At 35.9% G+C, this 13,134-nt stretch overlaps 1 protein-coding gene across 3 annotated transcripts in view; it reads right to left on the bottom strand.

The window, feature by feature from the left end:
• WDPCP (WD repeat containing planar cell polarity effector) overlaps positions 1-13,134 on the bottom strand; it is a 148,265-nt gene that overhangs the window by 76,718 nt on the left and 58,413 nt on the right. For all 3 annotated transcript variants that reach the window (XM_027662995.1, XM_027662994.1, XM_027662997.1), the window contains exons 9-10: positions 9,960-10,093; positions 5,502-5,693 (exon numbers count right to left, since the gene is read on the bottom strand). In XM_027662995.1, the coding sequence (XP_027518796.1) occupies positions 5,502-5,693; positions 9,960-10,093 (326 nt within the window). The remainder of the gene's footprint in view (positions 1-5,501; positions 5,694-9,959; positions 10,094-13,134) is intronic.

Here is a 13,134-nt window from a genome sequence, read left to right on the forward strand (position 1 = left end):
ATTCTAATAAAACTTTTTTTTCCCCCAAGAAGATAGTATTCTGCCAACTGTTCTTCTATCTGGTAAGCAGCCACATGCTAGTAAATGTAGTGCACATAGTGCTTTAGCAGTCCATTTAAAGGAATCCAGTGGGATTCCTTCCTGGTAAGCAGCAGTTCTCTGGAACTTCATTGAAAGAGTTAACAAACCATTTGCTTGGGGAATGGGGAAGCAAAAGCTGAAGGAGTTTCCTCAGAAATGGGTAGGACAACTGTCAGATATGTGGAGGAGGGGACATGGCAGTGGATCTGAAAACATCGAGCTGTAAGATCACATGGCAGGGTGTATAGTTCTTTCAGTGTTAAGTACTTTCCATAAATCTTGGGCTAAGCACTTAGCCTTGGATTTCCAGGAAAGATTTCTGGAAATACCTTGCATGAAGTAAAAACAATTACTTCGTTGAAAAGAAATACATAAATAATTTTAAAAAAAGTAAAAGTCCCTTTTAGTTTTGTGATGTGAATGCTATAAAAATACAGTACATGCATTTAAATATTGTTCATATAATTTATACATATTTCCCTTACTAATATGGCAGCCATGCACCACTACTGCACATCTATATTGTCTTCCCCTTGCAGTACTGACCTGGGCTCTGCATCAGCTCATCAGCAGGATGAGGGATGCTACAATGCCAGGCTCTCAAATCCTAGAGTCAGGAATCATAAGAATCCAAGTAAAGGAATCTCTTAATCTTTATAAATAAGGACCCTGAACTATGCTAGTTAAAACTCTTTCATTTTATGTTTGAAAAAAATAATAGCACTAGCTTGTGTGGGCAGTATCATTCTTCTCAGTGCAAATCTTTGAACACTGAATATTGAAGTATTTTGCATAGAATACTGGGAAAGGATAAAGTCCACATATCAAAACAAGTAAGAGTTTTAACCAGTAGTTCTTAAGCAGAAAATTGGCTTACCAGGCAGATGAAAAAAGAAAACAAAAGAAACAGAGAAATAAGCTTGCTGTGACTGAATTGGGTGTCTTTCAGATGAGAAAAAATGTTTGATTTATTTTATGGATGCTAAAAAAGTGGCTTATTTAATTTCACACAGTGAGGTTCCAAATAACAACAAACATTTTAATTAGAAACATAAAGTGGGAAGTGTGGTGCATACTAGAGTAAAATAGTTCTAAATACAGCACTGTGAAGATGAAAGGAAAAAACCCACCCTATTTCAAAACCTTTGTAAAATAAAAATGCAAGGCTCCTACTCTAGGTTACTTCTTTGGATGCATTGGGTCTACAGTACTACATGCAATCTTACTATTTAGATCTCCAGTCGACATTTGTTCTTATTTTCTTTCAAAATTTATCATAATCATCATCTTTATCCCATATTATTCATTGAACTTTTAACTCAATGTGACATGGAGGATTTTACATTCTTTGCTGTATGCGTGTGAGAGGTATTTCAGCCATTCAGTCACACAGGGTGGATGTTTTTCTGAGCACTACAGTAACTGTAGGACAGGGCTGTGTTTTTTCACAAATCTGAGGTGAAATGTGGGCGCAGTAACTTAAATATTTTCTCTTGGGAGAAAGAAAAATAACATTCTCTCTCAGGGAAAGTGGTTTTTTTTCCACAAGGTTGAAATATAATTTCAGTCATTCACACTAGCACTAAATGGAGTGAAAATAAACATGGCAAAGACAAATGTAAAGTACTACAGTAACTGAGCCCTGGCATCAGCACCTCCTGTTAATTTTTGTTCACAGAATAAAGTTCATGTTGATTTTAACTGGACTTTCTCTCAAAGCATTTAATCCAAAGATGATTTCACATCAGATCCTTTTTATTCATAGCAAATTGTTTGAAATAATTTCTGGAAAATTTCTCTTCTGGTTTTGAAAACAAAACACCAGCGTTATCTCCACAGGGAGACAATTTAAATAACATCCTTGATCACTGATATTTTAATATAGAAAAACCAAAACAAACAAACACCAAATAATTAAATAAATAACTTAGAGAATGGATGAGTTTACTGGAGGAAACCAAAACACACAGGAAAGCAGACAAAGGTACAACAGACAAATATTCCTGCAGCAACATGGATGTATCTATCCAAATGTACATCACACACCAAAGCAAAGACAATGCTAAAGAGAAAAGCACTTTTATTTCTTCAAGGGACAATTCTTCACCAAATCTTACAGCATTCAACACAGTAAACACTGATCTCAGAAAAAAAATTCAGTAAAATAAGTTGAGATTTGCAAGGAAAAAGTTATTTCTGGTTTTAGTGCAATAGTGCTTACCTGTAGCCTTAATAGTAGTAAATGCTAAAATATAAAGCCACATAGTAAAATTCAAATCAAATTTACAGTTTATTTAAAAAGTAAAATGTATTTCTTTCATTAAGTTGAAAAGGTGCTGAAGTACACAATAACCCAAATACTCCGGGGGCAATGTGAATCATCCCAACACAGAACGTGTAGTTACAGGTGATGATCATGACAAGGGGTTGAGTCGTCTCATCCCAGAGCTATTCCTGTCCTCATCCTCATACACACTCTTCTGGTGAGCAGCCAGTAATACTCAAAAAATTCTTCCAGGTAGGAAGTAGTATCAAATAAGTGCCCCATTTACCTTTGCTCTGCCCCAACACGTGACTGTCAGCAGTTGGCAGGTCGTTTTGTGGTTTTCAAAGGTCAGCACCGAGGTGATGGCTGTGGGTAGCACCCATTCATTTCCAAACCCAATATGCCAAACAGCTCTTTATGGTCTTGATATTCAGTAATTTCTGCTTTTCTCTTAATTCTAGATAATCATGCTTCTGTATCCAACTGATACTATTATTTTCAAGTAAAATGGTGATATTACTTGATTACACTTCTTTATGATAAATGCTCTAAACTGAATCAGCTCATGCTTCTTATTCTTCTACTGATGACAATAATCATTTACTGGAAGAAAATTCATATTACTGGTGAAATAGGATAAATATGGATTCACTTTCATGCATAACAATGGCACATCCTGTTTTTATTTATCTGAAGAATACTACAAATGTTAAGGGAGTAGAGGCAAAGAGAGAAAAATAAGCATGGTTACAGAACCACTGTACTTTTGTGGTGTCTGACCTGGAGAGTAATTGTTTAGAGCGCTCTAGAAATGCTAACTATGTTTTTGCTCATGTTTAAGCTATCAAATGACCTTCAGAAGTTAAAGGTGTTAAGTTAATGTCCCCCTCCAAGACTCTGTAGGGGAAAAATGTACCTCAGTTAAATGCAGGTTGGGGGTTGACATTACTTCTAGAACTGCTGGGTTATGATGTTCTCCCATCCATGCACAGGAATTTAACTTCTGCCCATAAGGAAATAAGGTTAAAAACCTCAACCAAATAATACCATAGGTTATACTTACAGGCTACACATATAGGCAGAGTGTCTTAAGCCTTACTGAACATTCCAAGTACATGGAACAGCCTAACTGACAACCAGCAAGACAGTTTATTATTCATATATGACTAAGTTTTCCATAGCCGTGGCATAGTGTTTGTATTTTATTGATAAATAGAGGAAAAGAAATTTCATCCAAAGATCTTAGAATTGAATCAGACAAGTACAGGCAAAGAATCAAAAAAGGGAAAGCAAATGAGCAGTCAAATTTAGCAGTTTTGCTTTTAAAAAGAGTTTTCTTATATTTCTATTACAATATGGGCCAAATTAAAAGGATTATGAGGCCTAAAGCTTCAGTGAATGTGAATTATCTTTACTGTGTAAAGCACCAGTGATGTGCTTAGGACTATATCAGAGTCTAAACCAGAAAAGGATAAAACTAGGTGCACAGAAATAATCTGAGGAATCCTGTGATTTTGGAAATCTCCCTATAACATAAAAATTGAAACACAGAAAGCTTTGAACTGACAGGGTGGTTTCTGTGAATTTCTTAGAAGAAAAGAGTCTCTAAACAACACCTCAGAAAACAGAGATTGCAAACTGCTTTGTTGGCATTAGGGAGCTTTCTGGAAGATGCAGAAAGATAAAAAAAAAGCATGGGAATGTCGCTGTCAGAACCTGGACATACGGAAGTTATGGCAAGAAATAAGGTCTGAAATGTTAGTAGGATGAAGTTTCATAATATCAAACTGGCACAGGGACTAGGCTGGAAAAGCTTACAAAGAACAGCCACGCGTTTTAGCTCCCAGAGTAATTTTTCTATGTGATCTGGCATAGCTGCAGGGGAAATGGAGAACTGCAGGTGTAGAGCAGGCAGAGGAGAGAGATGAGTCAAAGATGACCGCAAGCGGAGAGAGGTCAATTGAAAAGAAGTAAAGAAGGCAGAGCTGGAGGTAATTTAAACTTCAATTCTACAGCAACTAATGACAGAAATAAGAAAGAAAAGCTGTCTCAACTACATTTTCTCTTTGGCTTTCAATATATAGAAAGCCTCAAGGGAAAAAAAAAACTCACTCAAATATTAGTTATCAAAGTAATAGTTCCAAGGCATTAAAACATTTACATCTTCCCTAATTAAAGAGAACAGGGTGCTGTTTGTAAGAGTGGCTTATTTTAAAGTGTTACTCAGGGTTTTTCCCTATAGGGAAATACTCTCTAATAGCTAATCCAGAACAGCTATTCCACAGCTGATCCTCAAGTTTGTGCTCTTCTCCCACAGTCAGTGCCTTTTTAGTCCATATTAAAAATGGCTTAAGACAAACTGAAAATAAAATTCTGAATACAGGAGCATCTACACAAGACGTTAGTCCAGAAAAGCTTCAGTGTTTTAAATTCAGGCTCCAATTCTCTCAGAGATGGCTGTTTTTATTTTTCTGCCTAACAAAACAAACTGGATTCGAAGATTCTTGAATAGATGAAACAAAAATGAAACAGATGAAACGGAAACATCTGCCTAAAAAGGTAAACTAAGCAGGTGTCAGGAGGAGGGTCAGCTTGTAGCTTTGTCCTAACTTGTATCTTACATTCCCACCTGTAGATGAGGAGTTTTGACTTTTTCTTTCAGAAAAAAACAGTTCCTGATTTAATCAATACTCCTAGCAACAATTTAAACACCATCTGGGCATAGATAGAATTTTGTAGCAAAACACTTCAAATAGATGTAAAATGCCTATCAGTTAACATTGCAGCCAATGTAAAATAATTGCTTCAGATATGCATGCAACAGTTACAATTTCTAACTCAGTTTTCTAGTGGAATTTTGACACTTTTATTTTCAGTTTTAGCAACATGAAAGCTACTCCATGATACAGACATAACTTCCTTGCTACATTTTTCAGGTTTCCAGTTTTAATGTGAAAATAGTAAACATACTAAATAAGGTGCTTTTTTTATTAAATAACAAGCCTTTGTCTTTAAGATTTGAATGGTTGATCTTCCTTTCTTATGTTTTGATCGTATCTGTTCATTATATCTAGCTGAATATGCATTTAAGTTGAATAGTTCTTTCTTTAGCAAATCTGAAAAAATCATGCAACAAGAGAGTTCAGCACTTTACCTCCAATTTGCCATGTGCACAGCCTAATAGCAATAGGTTGGCTCTGTCCCTCTCACAGGAAATAGGAGACCAAGGCCATGCTCCATCACTAGTTGCTGACCACCAGCAAATGACCATATCTTGCATACAGTTTATTGCCAGGTGACGTTTCATCCTTCTACCTTCTGGTCCAAGTATATCAACATAAGAAATCTGATGGAAGAAAAAAGTGTAGATAATATCTGAGGTGATGAAATAGCATAGTAGGAGCAAATGGGAGCATTTACTTTGGGTGTGTGAAAAAGAATGTATATATACACACAGAGTACTGCGTACATATATCTTCATATAGGCTGTCTGTAAACGTGAAAAATATCTCCTCAGACAGAAAAAGACATGCTCACACTTTTATCTGTGGGGAGGGGATTGGGATGGAAAGGAATATGAGTTAAGAAGGAATTTACTGCAATGACTCCAATCAATACCAAAATGTACAGTCATGGTTGCTTGACAGCATCGACCTCCACATAGGATTTAAGCTTAGCCATATTAAATGACAAGTTCTGCAAAGCTGACCACAGAGCTAAGGCTAGTGTTTAAGACATAATCAAATATTAAATATATTCTACAGCATTTGAGCAAACATATATCTTTCTTTTTCCTCCCTAAATTAAGGAATCCAAACACAAACATCTGCTTTGCAAAAGAATATATACTTTTCTGCATAATGTGGATGAGCTACAGCATCATGCGTAAAGTTTATGCAGCTCTTGAGAATTGTGCCTCTTCCTCAGGAAGGATTTGTGGAATTTATTATTCAAACTCTGTTATTTGGAGCATGGTTATTTGAAAACATGAGCAGTGCACCATCTGGGTGACACATGCCAAGGAAATATAGATTGCACCGCATTTCTGCTTAAGGAATTAATGGAAGGTTGATAGCTAGGGGAAAAAAAAACTATCTTGCCATTGCTGGTCAGCAATAATCGAACCACTTTCTGGGGATTAAGCGCATGGCTAAGCCTACTGGACCAGACACTAGCAAAGGGCAGGGGGTCTTCTTATCAGAGAAATGCTTCTGGAGCCAGTCTCACTACATGACAGATTGCTTTCATATTCCTGTCTGCAAGGCAACAAAGGCTGGCAGTAATGCGATAATGCCAGAGTGCAATGGGTGTTAAGAACCCGTTGCATTTATGTATTGTATTTAGTAAATAATCAGGCTCATCCAAATTGTGATCTCAGCTCTCAACCAAGGCCATTAAAATCAAGGTTAATGCTTTAATAATCCTTTGCTGTTTTTTATATGGTCAAAAAGAACCCTTTTCTATTTGCATGGTCATAATATTATTGACCTCTTCATCCCCTGAATACACATCAAAAGGAACTGAAATCAAAGTAATTACCAATGTTGTTCTCTCATGGTAAACATTTAACTCCTTGTTCTGTCTCCTTCAGTAAATTGAAATGGATTAAAAAACCACAGACAGGAAAAACTTGCAAAAGGTCAATATTTTCAGAATATCCTGTGTTTTACTTGTCAAAATACTTAGATGTGTAAAGATAAAACATACACAAAAGTTAACAGGTAGCTGCTACTTGAATTAGAACTATATATAAATAGTTAATTGGGTGACAACACATTGATTAGCTTGGAAAAGCACAAATACTTCCACATGTATTAATTAGTCCTGTATAGTAGCATTAACTGTTCATAACAATTTCATGTGTAATAACAGCCACAGATCTTTTGTAAACCTTTACATCTTGCAATAGACATGTCACTCCCAAACATGGACTCATGACACTGAGAAAAGGCAAATGATAATAGCTGGTATTCTATTTTGCTGCTCTCAAAACTGTAGTGATTCATATAATAAATTTTCCTTTATTGTTTCAAAATGTAAATAAAATTCAATCATTTAGAAAGGAAGAGGACAGAGAGATTAATTCTTTCATTTAGGTATGCACTGTGTAAAAAAAACAACTTTTGGATAAATATCAAGCTGTGAGGAGGAAAGCATGGTTGACTTGTTCTTATTATTGACAGCACTCTGGCAGTCCAGCACCGCTGCCAATTTTGCCCACAGTGAGCCTGGACACCAAACAATGTGAAGTTGCTTATCATTACAATGATAATATGAGAGAAATTTAATTATACCATTGCAAGCATTTTTCTCATTTTAGAAATGGGAATTTAAACCCAAATACTATGTACATTTCTCAAGGTTACACCAAAAGTCAGAGGCAGAAGTGAAGGTTACAATCAAATTTCCTGAATCTTGGCTCTAGATTTTAATCCCATGGTAGTTCTATACCAGTGCAAGTTATCTTTTTCATTCAATTTCTCTTGAAACAAAATCAGCTCTAAGGAACGGGGCTTTTTCCCTACCCATCCCCCCATTTGTTATCGTTACAAGTTTGCACAGTTCCAACGGAGGACTATTTTGTTTCTACTGAGAGTGGCATTAGTGCTGACTGTGTGATCTTTAGCTTTTGGAAGTTTGACCAAAATCAGCCATGAAGAACTCTAAATCAGTGTAGAGAGCTGACATAATATTATTGCAGCAGTGAATAATACTTCCTGCAGTCTCACACTGGTGCAATTCTGAAGATAATAAAAATTATATTTAGCTGCCTAACTAGCAAGCCTCACACAAAAGAACATTCAATTAAAAAATGCAAATGCCTTTTTTTTTGGCTGGCAGTGAAGTATTCCATAGTGATTCCCACTGATTTCAAGAGAAAGCAAAGTTAACGTTGAACACGGAGGTGTTTTGAGAAGCTCAGCTGTGTCAGCAAAGAACTGAAAACTTAACAACCCTATTAAGGAGTGCAGCAGATATTTCTGGTTTTTCCAAACATTAAGTCAGGAGCTGTGGCCCTCACACTCCAATGACAAAGGCAGTTGTCAGTTCACCATGGCTTCCTCCTTAGACTTTAGCACTGTTAAAAAAAAAGCCACCCCACAGACCACACTCACTTTCAAAGCACAGCCTTAACCAGGCACAAGGCACATCATTTTAAAGTAAAGTATGTATCAGCTCAGTTCCCAGTGAACAGTGAACTGTCTCAAATCCACGTTATGGAGGCTGGATCAATCTTGCAAACACAAGCCATTGCTGAAAAGAGGCCCTGAACTGAAACAGCCTGGAAAATGTATTAGATATTAATCCTAGCAGAAAGTATTTCTACCAAGCAAGTTAAAACACATTATGGCAAAACTTAAATTAAACATATCCTTAAAAAGCTTGCCTTGCAGATGCAAGCTCCCTTATATCAGCAAGCAAATTACTAAAGGGTTGTCAAGGGGAAAATATTTGCTAGCACACGATTGTTTTCCTTAACATTTACCCAGTCTGAAATAAATACAAACTCTCTCCTTTGCTCACAGTATCTTTCTACCTTTCTTCATTCTTGCAGTGAATTGGATGCAGTCCCTTTCCTACTTTACCTGTTCAAAGTTAATTGCCTTGGTTGATTATTTTTTCATACTGCTGTAGCACCATGCACTTCTACCTAAGGTCAGCTGCTGCCCTGATGCCAGAGAGCTTATGGTTGAAATCAGTTATGTCTGCACAGCCCAATCCATCCAAGATACAGTGTAATTCAGCCTGAGATGAGCTGGTTTCCACTGACAAACAGACTGGATAGTTTAAAGCCAGCTCAGCTCTCTCTAGGCTACTTTCAGCTGCTGCTGTGACTGTGGTATAGACAAACCCACACATAAAGGGCTGGAAAAAAGGAGTATTTTAATCTTCACTGTGTAACTAGTGAATTGACATACATTGGAACCAAATCACTTGCCTAAGGTCACATATACAGTTGACCAGTAGTGAGAAACTCAGTTTCTTTACCTTGAGCCCTAACTCGGTGGCTTAATTGTAAAAGCGACTCTCCGAACAACTCCATCACTGTAACTAGAGGGGAAATTCAGATTTCTGCAAAGAATTACAGCAGTCTTGGAGCTCAGAAGCTGAAGTATCAGAGCTTCATGAGTTCGTGTCTATCAGCTGAGCCACAGTAACTGACCATGTGTGTGTTTTCAGCCCACGACAAACAAGAGGTAAAACACATTAACTTAAATCTTTTCCACTGAGGTTTACCATTACAGATTTTGCTTCATGCTTGTTAGATGCCAAGAATGTGCAAAGGGTCAGTTACTGCTGCTCAATGGACACAAGGTAATCTGTCAAGCAGAGGTCACTCAAATGTGTGTCTGAGCCCAAACGTAAATATAGTAGAAATTTGGATCCCTCTTGGCTCAGTATTTTAACATGTTAACTCAGGATGTCATATCATTTTTTATTTTTGTTTTTTTTTTAGTTACTTTTCAGTAACTGCCATTTTCAGAATTTGAGCTGCTTTGGTCAGTTATATAAAGGTTTGCAATTTATGCTGCTATACAGTACCGGTGAGTACCAGTGATTCATAATGTACAGTTCCTGCAGTATTTGCAGTCACCATTGACAGCTATACCTTAAAGTCCAAACAAGAGAGTTTTTCCAGTCTTTTGTTTACATCAGGAGAATCCATCTTCTTTGTAAACTGAATAAAGCAGAGTTGGCTATGATCCTCAAATGACAAAATGATGAAATTGTCTGTAAGAACAGCTGAAAAAGAAACACAAATAAAAATTGTCAGTACTGTAATACCTGTGTCTAGTAACAAAAAAAAAGTACTGAACACTCCACTGAGACACTGCAAAAAGCAATTTTTTTCAAGAGTGTCCTAAATATTGCACTGAAAGCCCTGTAATGTCCTAAAAGACATCAATGTGTCATCCTGCCAGGACCTTCTCGGAAATGAGAAATAAAGCCTAGGGAGTACTCTGATTACACAAACCTGAATAAATTATCTCATATCAAATTGCCACTACATCCAAATATATGTTTTATGCCCTTCCACATTAATTTTCATCTCAGTTCAGCCTTCAGTATTTTTTTTTTCTTACGGTTACATCCACCAGTATTTCAGAAATGCACCTAATACAGCTAAGTTTGTGCTAAGGGTGATAAATGCAAAATAGTACTTGAGGTGTATCTGGTATTTGACATTCTAAGGTTCCTGATGCTGCTGCAGACATACAGGATTATGCTTTAGGGGGGTTATGAATTTGATGAAAGCTTCACATGGGGTACCCAAACAATACAAATAACCAAGATGGAACAGACTCCCTTGGAGTCTGGAAAAGCACAGTGGAATCCCTGCTGCTATCATAAGGGGGTGTTAGACCAAAATAGTTCAATACAAAAGTGATTAACAAATCTGTCAATGAAAATTACTTAGAAAATAGTATCTAGGATTTTTCCCAAGTTATTTTCCCAGTTTTTCAAGCAGCACCCACATTTAAAGAGATGTCTGGGTACGAAGGTAACTACTACCAGATCACTGAGGAATAATTGATGAGAAACATGTTTAAAGATAGCTGTGTTCAGAATGCAAACTCAGAAACCTCTGTCAGAAAGAAAATGCCAAATAAAGTGGAACTGGATTTAAAAACAAACAAACAGAACCCTGTGGAACAATCTCTGAAAAACAAACTTAAAAAAGTACTTGCTACTAATATCCCAGATTCTTAAATCTAAATTTTGCATATCCTTAAGCAGATTGACAGTTCAATCTTACATGGAAGCATGGAAAACTGGCTAGTCAGCTTTGCTTTGATTTAGTCTGATTTATAACCACTTGCATTTTCCAACAGCCATGTCCTGGCACAACTCTGAAGTATCTGGTATGCAAATGCTAAAGGATAGAGTTTAAAGCCAAATAATTGCCTTTGAAATGTAACATTAACTCTAGCTTTTTTTGGTGGGAAAAAAAAAGGTGATAAAGTATCTGACTATAACTGAGATCTATAACTTAGTGTCATAATTGAGATCCTGTACACACATGAAAATTGAAAACCACTGAGTGTGGTATCCTCAATATGTATGCACACAGTTAAAATATTTTGATGCCCTCACAGACACAGTTTACATTAAAGATGAGCCACAGCACACCTCAGATGCTGATGAAATTTTGCCTATAAATAATCAGAACCAGGAGGACTTTATTAGATGCAGGAGCACTACAAAAGCAGTATTAATTCTGTATTTTGTGCACACAACCTGACCTTTATTCCAAATGTTAAGAGGACATGCTACTTCAAATTAGAATTATAACATTTCATAAGTAATTTTGGCAGATTGTAATCCTTATCCATTTCCACGTATACACAGTTGCTAAAGTAAAAAATATTATTTTTATACAGGGTTCTTGTACTAAATATAGAATTTCTTTTGGCCAACTTGATAATCACAAGCCCAATTCCAAGTCAGATTTGGAAAGATGTGCAGTTTTTTTGAATTAAAGTGAATTTCCTCTGGGACAACATTATGTTGTGGTTCTCACATAGGAATAGTTCAGTATAAAAATTTGTATTTTGAACACTATTTGTGTGTGTAACAAAAGTATCTTTTGTTGTTCGTGAAAATAAAAACTGTATTGCAATGAGTTATTGGGTGGTTTGCTTTAATGGAACAGAGGCAGTTTCATTTCACCTTTGGATATGGATATTAGTGAACATGAAGGTTTAGGAAAATCTTGAAAAAGTGAAAATAAGGACAAACTATTATATAATGTTGTTTATATAATAAATACAATGGCAAAAATGTAGGAAAGCATATTTATTGCTTTATTATTTTTTTAGTTGTAAGCTTTTTTAGCTGGCAGTATTTTTTAGACAAATATTTGTATTTCTATGACATATTAAGCCAAGGTAAGGCATGATACATATAATTTAATTTTTTATTTTTCTTAAAGACAGAGTATTCCAAATAATTTCCACAAACAAATTCAATTCGGGTATAACCTCAGCTTCCATGCTTTCCTACTTTTTGTCACCTGAAAGTATGATAATCTCCCTCTGGAAACTGAGGGCAAAATATTGGAGATGGAATCCAGTCACTTAACTGAAGAGTGGAAAAAAAGGAATCAAGAAAGTAAATGTGTTCTATGCTCTCTGTGTAATTAGTTGATAAAAAATGAGGTTAGGGTTAAATTTTCTTATAAATAAAGCTTCTACAAACATAATAATGTTAATTTTCATGACTAATGACTAAACTACAATACATTGATAAGAAAAGATCAGTACTGTAGGTTTCTTATAGAACCAAGCCAACATTCAATAGATGCCTGGGTATGGAGGAAAATAAATCATTAAAGATCAAACCTGAATTAAGCACATAATCTTACCAGAAGGATATAATGTGGGCCTACTTTTAAAGAATTTGGAAGATAATTCACGTGTAATAGGGCTCACATTAAAATTTTATATTCTTGCCTGTGCAGAAGCCAAGATACCTGATTGATTTCTCAATGATATGGTAGTCATATTATAAAGGTATGAAAAACAGGCATGTTTTTGTAAGTTTACTTCTGCATTAAATGAAAACTTTATTTTTAGCAGTCACTAGTTAATAACAATAGTGAGATTCTGGATTTTTAGAAACTAAATCAGAATACCTCCACATAACTAATCTTACCCAGCCTTTTTTAATAATAACTTTAATACTAACTATCCCATGTAATTAACCAATTGACTAATGTTTGGTTCTGTCCCTTTTTCCTACTTAACAAAATAAACATGACAAGTTCAAATGGCATGTTCACA

The sequence above is a fragment of the Corapipo altera genome, unplaced genomic scaffold (assembly GCF_003945725.1).
Source record: "Corapipo altera isolate COAL_440 unplaced genomic scaffold, ASM394572v1 94, whole genome shotgun sequence".
Classification (NCBI taxonomy): domain Eukaryota; kingdom Metazoa; phylum Chordata; class Aves; order Passeriformes; family Pipridae; genus Corapipo; species Corapipo altera.